At 36.3% G+C, this 10,141-nt stretch overlaps 1 protein-coding gene across 1 annotated transcript in view; it reads right to left on the reverse strand.

Annotated features, from left to right (window-relative positions):
* The window catches only part of LOC105626347, a 14,161-nt gene that overhangs the window by 2,435 nt on the left and 1,585 nt on the right, over nt 1-10,141 (reverse strand). Inside the window, exons 2-4 of the mRNA XM_012207648.1 lie at nt 9,110-9,294; nt 7,618-7,856; nt 6,516-6,794 (exon numbers count right to left, since the gene is read on the reverse strand). Of these exons, the coding sequence (XP_012063038.1) occupies nt 6,516-6,794; nt 7,618-7,856; nt 9,110-9,294 (703 nt within the window). The remainder of the gene's footprint in view (nt 1-6,515; nt 6,795-7,617; nt 7,857-9,109; nt 9,295-10,141) is intronic.

Below are 10,141 nucleotides of genomic sequence, written 5' to 3' on the forward strand. Positions count from 1 at the left end.
ATATAGTAACTTAATAATAAACTAAATAATTATTCTACTCTCTCTCTCTCTCTCTCTCTCTCTCTATATATATATATATATATATATATATATATATATATATATATATATTATAAAAGACTCAATAAAATATTATATATGGCACTTTTATTTAATAACAGTCTTTCGCTTTTTGCTTTTGTTTTGTTTTGTAAAACGATAAACGGATGAAAATCAAGTAGTGTCAATCGGCTTGGCCCTCTTAATCTTGGCCGGCGGTAATTCTCGCGGAATTTGGCATCTCGATGAGGTCAAGAAAGATTTAAAGAGCGGTAGCGGGCTAAAAGGACGTAGAAGGAGAGGAGAGAACACAGATGTGAGACTCCGAAAGACATGAAGAGGCTGAGAGATGCCTCGGGTTGTGGGCCGAGAATGCGGAACTTTATTCCATACGTACGACGGCCTCCCACGAGGTCGACTCACGAATTTATGCGCTGCCGGTCGTCGTCGTCCTCGTCATCGTCGTCGTCGTCGTCGTCGTCAAGGCAACGTCTCATCATCATCATCATCATCATCAGCATAACTGTCATTACCCGTTGCCGTAAACAACGACGACACGGAGCGGCGCTCTCGCCTCCCGCCTTCTCTCGGATGCGCATGGAAACTCTCCTCGTCGAAGAAGGACTTCTTTGCGCAACGATTTGCAGTAAAATACAGAGGCGGAATATATTAGGTAAGAATCGCAGGATGAAATCCATCAAGAGTGTCCTCTCTGAGAATTTTATAAATGCTTTTGACTCTTTCGATCATGTCGATGAGTTAGAATTATAATTTATGGTCATCTATTATAACATTTATCACACCGTGCAAATAGATACGATTTATGAAGCGTTTGATCAACGGTGCAGTTTTTATTTATTATAATAATATCGGCGACTTTAGAAACGATGTGCACCTATAACGGTATATAATAAGATACTAAAAATTCGTACACAATAAAACGTCGATGAGATCGTAATTGATTAGCATCGCTGAGAAGCGATAAGCTGACATCTAATCTCCGACCACATCTAAGCAGCATTAAAACAGTTTCGCGCGAAACGCAGCTACGTCATGTAAGACGATGCAGAGGCGAATCGTGACTATAAGATGTGCGAAGGCAGTTAAGTATGTCACGTCGCTTTAAACCGCAAGGATTTCTGGTAGGAGCAAACGAGGCGCCGTTCACACGGTGGGACAGTGAAAAAAAATCAGGTGTTGATTATCGCGGTCCAGCATCTGTCGCGTCCTCTCTAATCATTCGAAACATAAATATGACGGAAGGAGGATGCGTATCTGCGTGTCGTGCTTCTCGATTATCCGAATCTAGAAATATAATCATCGATTTATTCAATATCCTCGAATACAGCAACGGTCATTTCGACTCTAAAGTAAAAACTTTTAGACAAGTGTACAATTTGTATGATTGATACTATGAGGTTCTAAATTGTAGGTAAAAAAACTTTGAACCTTCCTCTATTAATCGTTATAAGACGGAGCTTCACTTGTTCATTCTATAATTCGAACAAAACGCAAGATGTAGGTTAAAACTTAAAGTATAGTTTTCATAAGATGTAGTTGAAGATTAAATAAGCAAATTATCTTTTTCTTTGCATAAAAATCACGTAGAGTCATGTAACTTCGATTATCGAAGTCGAATATTATAACGAATTCGATTGGATGTACTAATTCGATTGGTGCACATTAAAGCGGTCATAGTGCGAATTAACGAAATAATGTATATTTAATATAAATGTAGAAATTGATTAAATCGCGAAATCTTTAATACGAATTATGCTATCGGGTAAAATATGTATTCTATAATATGTATTTTATAATAAATATTTGCATTTCATTTTTACTCCACTAATGCGAATTTGTTATAATGACTCCGACATTCATGAATAGGATGGTTAAAATCCGCCAAATTCCTGAAATTCGAAATTAACAGCGGATTTATTGCTCTGATAGCAGAATAGTGAATTGGAGAATGGGGAGATCTTGTTTGTATGAATAAATCTTCGCAGGCGGGTGGTCAGTATATGTAGCTTCAACGCGCACATACGATAGCTTCGAAATGGACACATGGTTCGGACATGTTTCAGCGATATCTTCCCTGGGGAGACTCAGCAGTACGCCTTATCGAATAACATAAACAGTATTTTCCTTCCACTTTATTATTTGTATTGTCACAGCGACCGATCCGTCTTAACGCATGCTGAACCGCTCGAGGAGGAAGGTTTACCATGAAACCACAAATGGGTTCGTGACAATTGAATCAATTTTTAATTTAATTTAGAGATTATTGGAGACTAAAAAATTATACTCAAAAGTTACGCAACATTTAATAATTTGAAAGAGTCAAACAATCATTGTGTGCCTAATGGCGCGCACGATTTCAGACCATTATTTTGGCATCGTTAGCTAATTACTTTCATAGTTCATAATGAAGGAATCGATGTTGCTAGTCATACGTCAATTGCATGGGATATTTGAATTTTTTTTATCTGCACACATATACAGGTTTATCGATACCGCGGATGAACAGCTTTCATACAAAGTCTGGCTGCCAATATCGGCAATCGGCTGATTTTTGTGACCGTACATAGCCCTGGAGCCAGTCGAGATACGTACGCCCGTTGTGCCGTGGTACCTGCCGCTGACACGACGACGTCCTAACGGTATTCTTTCCACTGTAACAGGTGCTCAATACAATCTCTCTCGGTATACGAGCTTAACGCCGGAGCCGAATGTATCTACCGGTATCTACATGGTGCGACGGGGTATCAGATTCGTCGTTTTTTTTTTTCTCTCCATCTTCTCCATCTCGAAATTTATTCAACGACATTATATGGGTCAGTCGTCCGTTAAAAACACGTTTCTCGTGAAGTAGGCACGCCCCAGAGGACGAGCGCGAAGTTCTGATATACTCACATCGCGTGCATCTTAATGTGCACCGCTGCATATCAGACTACACGCTGTTTTGTGCAAAAGATATAGCAAGTAGGATGGATTCGTACGTGCGCACAGTTCTGGTTCGAGTACCAATAAAGAAGTATTTATACTAACATCACCGTTATTCTTCTTTCTATCGTTGCGTTCCCATTCTCAAGATACTCTCCCCCTAACTCTGGATCCCAAAGGGTACATTATAAATGAAATAAATTTTTCTTAATCGGATCGTGAGTCTTTAAATGCCTCTTCCTTCATTAAATGACGATAGTTATAATTTGTTGTCTGCTGTTGATCCATCCACTTTAATAGATTTTAAAGTTTCGATTATTGTGAACGGTGAAAAATTTAAACGGCCGATGGGATTTCTCATACAATGAAAAACATCAACAATAAAGTGCTAGTTTACAAAATATGATTCTTTCGCGTTATTTTCAGTTAATTTTCTTGAATTCGATAAATAAATTCGTTGTGTCTAAGAGTTTAATTCATACGTATCACATAACTTGATGAAAATTACAAAAGTGAGTAAATTTATTAAGTCGATTATGAAATATCGATTATAAAATTAAATTATAAATAAAATTTAAAAAATTTTAATATATTTGTTCATTTTTCTAATAAACTTTCACCGAATTATAATATACAATCTTTTAGCTTTATTTTATATGAAGATGTGCACTTTTTTCACATAAGACCTAATATCCTTTTAATCTTTTATACAGTTCATTTTTCCTCTTTTTCTCCTTACGTTAAGTTCAAATCAAAAGAACAGACCTATAGTCGCGCGATGCGTGATCCCGTGAATGAGAAGTTTTCAAACTTGACCGCGAAAGTGAATGATTTTATTGAAGAAGATTGCATGCACAATGGCAAATCGGGCCAGACTCGATTCCGTATTCAATACAGATGTCTCAATGGCGAAACAGCCGGAAAAGAAAGAAGGAAAAGTAGATGAGTGCTCAAAGACGACAACGAGAAGCAATTTTTCGTAGCTATACCAGCAAACTGGGTTACGAGGTCGCTCGAATCGCCACTGCCCAGTTTTCTACGAAAGTCGATAAGATTCAAGCTGGTACGCATGGGCATCCCGCGAGTAGAAAGCGCCCAAATTTTTGTCGTCACCGGTCGGGTATGAATCTTTGGAAGCATTTCCGCTTTCATGCGCAGGAGACGTAGAGTTGAGCGATACGTTTAATTTTTTTGTTTTTTCAAGACAGAATAACAGCAAAAAAATAAAGAAACTCAATCGCAATTGGTTTGTCTCGATATTCTTGACAATGATAACGATAAAATGCGCTATTATTTTATCAATTTTTGATAAAAGTTTTTTAGACAGTAATCACTTCGCTCTCTATGTTTATTATCATACATAAAGCTGATTTCCCCGATCTCAATGGTTCTCCTCGCTTCGAGAAGAATGATTATTAGATGCTCGATCATTTCCTGACGGATCGCGAAAAGAAGAAGCGAGGACTTTCACTTTCGTACGGCGCCCAGCGTCGGCTTGCGTTAACGTTTAACCGGCGCAATGATGCGTCCAGTCAACAGCATCGCGAGATTATTCTAAAAACTTTCCATTTTGCAATTAGCCGCAAATTACATAACGATGCAATTGTTTTTTTTCTTCTGTGCTACTTGTACACGGCGCGTTTATATAACTTCAATCTTCTTCTCCCACAATCGATCTCTCTGTGTCGTCGATTTTCGATATTTTACGCGATTTACAAATCTTAGAACATAAATTGAACAAATTGTACAACTTTCGAGATACTACAGCTATCGCGCGTGTACAAGACTGCAATAAATTTAATTACTGGGAGTCAACATGGTATAAATTTTCCATTAAGTATGTCAAATAAGAAGGTAATTGCGTCAAAATAGCAGCTTCGAGGTAAACCCGTGTGTTTACGTCCTGAAAACCTATTTTCCATGTAACATACCTACGCAACGATACTCTCAGAGGTATTGGCCAACGATGAGGAATTTCTATGAACTACGAGCATAATATTCATGGCAAGTTTCTCACTCGCTAGATGCAATTGTCACGCTTGCAGCCAATTTTACGCACGCTCCTCACTATAGGCTTTCTTGAAATGGGATGTTGCATTATAACTTGACGCAACGGTTGAGTCGCGAAAATATCTCTCAGATATTGCAACGACCTACTTGCTAACGCCTAATTTCATGCATATGCTTTTTAATATTAGTACAAACTCCAGTTTGTTGTAAAGATAAGTTTACCTCTGGCATGTTGCGCTAATCGAAAATTTTAATTACGCTAGTTACAAGAGCATATAAAGACTGTTTATAGACGCGGGATTAAAATTCCATTTCTATTAGGTCAGATTTTTAAGATACAAAAGAAAGCATTTTTTGGATCGGTTTCACGATTCAAAGTCATAAATTAAATTTATTATCAAAATTCAGTAATAATTTTGTAACATTTCTCAATTATCATCAAATCCTAGTAGAACATTCGCCTTACACATCATGTGTTGCACTCCAATTTGAAAAGATATGCTATTGTACATTTTAAAATTGATATGCTGTATTAAAAATTTGACCGATAAAATTTTTCCGAGGGCAGAACTTAGAGCCTTAAAATATGGTCGAAAAAGTTGTTTCTTTTTCTTGCATCAAAAATTATTAAAAATTTGTAAACTAGTGTTATTGAAAAAATATCGGAGATCTTCAGAATTTACGATTTTACGCGAATTTATAAAAAAATTAATTGATTTACATAAAATTGCAAGTTGATTTATGAAACAGAGAGTTATTAAAAATATCAACAAAGAGAAATTATCTAAAGAATCTTAACATATTTGACGATTATTCAAGGTAAAAATATTTCAAAAAAAGTATACTAATCTAAGAGAATTCTATGTTGTTATAATATTTATAATAAGGACTGTCCAAGAAAAAACCTTCCCACACAAAAACTCATATCCTCCAAAACCACTTTAAAAAAAAAACAATTTTTTAATTTAGTAGGCTTTGCAATGAATGTAAGAAACGATTGAAACAGTTAGTTTCGTAATCGCTTTGTTCTCAATTGCAAAATGGCAAGTGAAGTAGAAACACGCAAATCCATAATCAAAATTTTTCAATAACACCCGGAGTGGAGTTTCAAATCAAATCGCGCGAGAGGCGGGAGTTTGCAGGAAAACGGTGTCAATAGGCGTTTCAAGAAAGACTTGACTATCAACCGTAAAGAAGGATCTGGAAGGAAAAAGAGTTTTCAGAATCCAAAAACAGCGAAGAAAGAGAGCATCCGAGGAAATGACCGAGATCACCATAAAAAGTATGATGGAGGGGATTCCAGAAAAAATAAAAAATTTTTGTCAAAAGTAGTTTTTAAGAATTTTTTAAAATATAGTTTTAATTGTAATTAAAAGATGTTTCTAAAATGGGTTTGCTTTTGAAAATCGGTCAAGTGGTTTAGAGGATATGTGAGTTTTTGTGTGGGAAGATTTTTTTCTTGGACAGTCCTTATAATATTTAGCTTATCATTGCACCAAACCTTTACTATAAAAGGCACTCACCGGAGGAGGAATCTCTAGACGGTCTAGACGGTCTCTGACCAAGAGAATGGTGCGTTTGATAGGGTGGTGGCGTCGCTGCGCTATCAGATCCTATGCCGCTGCTGGCTGCACTTCTCGTGCCACCCCTATCAACAGTCGTGCTACCACCCACGATAGTCTGATTTAGGCAACGTCTGAACTCGATGCCGGTTAAGTTACCGTGATGTCTGTGCACAGTATCGTAGTCACGTGGCGGTAGTAATATTGGGCCGACGTCGTTCTCGCCGGAATTGCCTCTGCCTGAAACACGATTATCTTCTTCGTACTCACGTTGCCTTGACACGTATGATGCACGCGCGGATGTTTGTCATTCGTTCTTATAATTTATTTGTTAGTCAATAATTATGTATATTATATCAGTTAATTTTCAAACGACCAAGTATTTTTATTGTACTTAATCAGATCTTTGATTGACAGTTTAGATTACAATAATAATATTTCATATAAATTATATATTTTATATAAATTACCAATATCATAAAATACTCGTAATTAAAGAATTCTCAAATCGTTTGATATAAGCCTGTGACAAACTGGACTTTCTCGATCTCAACCGAGGAATTTGGCAAATCTATCTTATCGATGAACGTAATTAATCTATTGTTGACTGAAATATCCAAATGTTTCTAGCTTATTGTCATTTGGCGGGATACTTATTGTTCGAATTTTTTTATATTTTTTTATATTTTTTTTATATTTTGAGACTTTATCATAGATAATTTTTAAATTTTCATTATCCGTTATTCTTTGTCTGTTAATTTAAGATTGCATCTCTGCATTGTAGCACTGAAGAAGGCTTTGTAAGCCGAAACGTTTGTTAATTATATTAATCTGAAGTTAATTTAATTATAGCTCGAAATAAGCCATGACATTGTGTTAATTTATATTGTATTTTACGTTTGTATTTCCTTTTTTATTTATTTATATAAAATATGCCTTTTTGTTTAATCTTTTATATAGTATTCTTCAAATATTCCATTTGCTTTTCAATATCAGTATAATGAAATCTTGTATAATCAATGTAATGAATACATGGCAACAATGCTAAAAAAATAATATTTACCTAATTTTGCCCGCAACTCGGCGGCCAAAGATTCATAGATAGTCGTAGTTTGGACCGGATCGTGTCTGAGCTCACCGCTACCTTCGGAAGACTCAGATTCTCTGGTACTTCGGCCATCGCTACCTAGATTGCTGCGGATTCTACCTTCGCTCGCCGTGACCCTGGCCAAATTGTCAGTGTGTGACGCTAGTGTTTTTAACTGACCACCTAACAATTCGGCGGTTTCGACCGAATCGCATCTAAAATGGGTCAAAAGTAAGGCGAAAGATAAACGAAGTTTTGCCTTTATTAAAATAATAAAGGAGTAAAATGAGAGATAAATGTAATCTCATCCTGTTGGCTCTATAGCGATAGAATTGTAATTTCCCCGTTTTCCTTTATGTAACATCGCACGCACGTATGCTATATTAAATATAAAAACAATAAAGCAGCGACAAAATAAGATTGCGTAGATAATATACGGTATAAAACTTCTACGTACAACAAAGTGTGAGATTAAGTCGCTCTGTTTATAAAAAAATACGTGGAAAATGCGCATATTATTACAAATAGATGTAAGTTTATGATAATCTGCGTTGCCAGCAAGAAAATGATCAGCTACTGCTGCTCATTTAGGTCGTCGGTACGAAGTACAGAATACATTATTGTGTAGTTGTAATATTTCGTTCGAGCTCTTCGACATAGCAAAATGTTCTTTAACGGGACTTTCATTGAGCATGTCAAAGAGATCGTGTGCCTTCGCGGTAAACTTCGATTCTCATTCACAATTGCCATCGATATTGATTCTCAAGGAACGATATTTTATAACTTCATTTTTATTCCCGCAATTTCGTGCATAAAATAAAATTCATTTGACACTTCTGAACTTGAAATAATTACTTTTAACGTAATTTAATTATCGTGCTGTAAAGAAGATCGTTGAACTAATAATTTGCCCTGATAATTTGCAATTTAATAACAAGGTTGCTTCGAATGCTTTTATTCGTTCGCATGGCAGTTTTGCTGCAACGTAGCTGAGCTACGTGTGAACATCGCGGGATTATGAAAATCATTAACGATCCGTTAGAATTACGAAAGTCATTAATTAAAGAATGAAACGTGACTCGCGTAATGAGATCGAGGAGATGAACTGAATGGTTTCTGTTTAACCGCGAATTCCTGACACGGACTTGATGAATAAACAGCGTGTCGCATCTTAGGTTCCCATATTTATATTTGCATTCTTAATAAAGATCTCTATACGCTCTTAAAGTTCTATATTCTTGCTTGATTAATGAAAGAGCGATTCGAACGTGTTTGGCCGACTACGGAAAAAGAACAAAGCTAATTAGCTCGAAAATTGAAATCTTATTTTCATTCAATCTTATTGTATATGATATTTAATCAATATTATGTGTTAATGTGTTAAAAATTTAGTTCTCTTAATTTAGTCTTTAATTTATTACACATATTAAATTCTTGTTAGTCTGTTATATTAAGTTGATATAGTAACCTGTATGCATGCACATGTACGGGATTGTTCGTCGCTGGATTTGGCAGGAGCAAAGTCGCGGCCACGATGTCTTCCCGCTGTACGGCTGCCAGCACCGCGTGACCCGGTACCAAATGTTTGACTGCCGATCTCGTCGAGCCACCAGGATGAACAGTTTGTATAATCTTCAGACCTTTGTTGCTCACCTATATCAAATATAAATATACGCCGTTCACATTGCTGGTTGCGAAGATTGCGCGCGCGCAGGTTCCTTGCGCAAACCGCGGCTTTGTTTGCACCTCGTGAATCGCGAGGATTCTTCGCGATACGTTCCGCACTATGATTGCAGCGTTTAAATGCATATTTAATAAAATAAACATAGATTAATGATAAAAAGTATACATGATGTCTCGGAAGACCTTATTTCTTGAATATTCAACGCGATGATAATATTGTTCGCATTAGTTAGTAATCAATTCATAATAATCCAAGTTTCTCGCATCGTACAATTTTAACGTTCTCGCGATTACCTTGTTCTTCATCTCGCATCCCGCACAAACGTTCGTCCTTGTACTTAAAGTGAATCACGTGAGAGCAGATATGCGAGAAGGCGTGTGCCGCATTATTCTCTTTCTCGTATAATGTGTTCCACTTCGCAAAAACTTAATTACCGTTCTGTCGATCATTGCGACGATTCGAATTACTGAAACGATTGTGAGATTGGTTATGAATATCTACCACCCACGGACACTCCATAGACTTTCCCCGCGCATCGTTGTTACGCTAACAATTAAACTTACACAATGATTAGACGAATCTTGTTTCATAATTGTGTTCTTTTTTCGACATAATGTACGTGTGTATATAATGTCTTGCTGTGAATTTCTACTGGTAAGTGTATATTTTGTTACAAATGGGAAAAGCCAGTAGTAAAAATAAAGAGAGAGAGAGAGAGAGAGAAAGAGAGAGAGAGAGAGAGAGAGAGAGAGAGAGAGAGAGAGAAGTAAATAATAATAATATATATATNTATAAATAATATATATAAATAATATA

Source organism: Atta cephalotes (assembly GCF_000143395.1).
Source record: "Atta cephalotes unplaced genomic scaffold scaffold00005, whole genome shotgun sequence".
Classification (NCBI taxonomy): domain Eukaryota; kingdom Metazoa; phylum Arthropoda; class Insecta; order Hymenoptera; family Formicidae; genus Atta; species Atta cephalotes.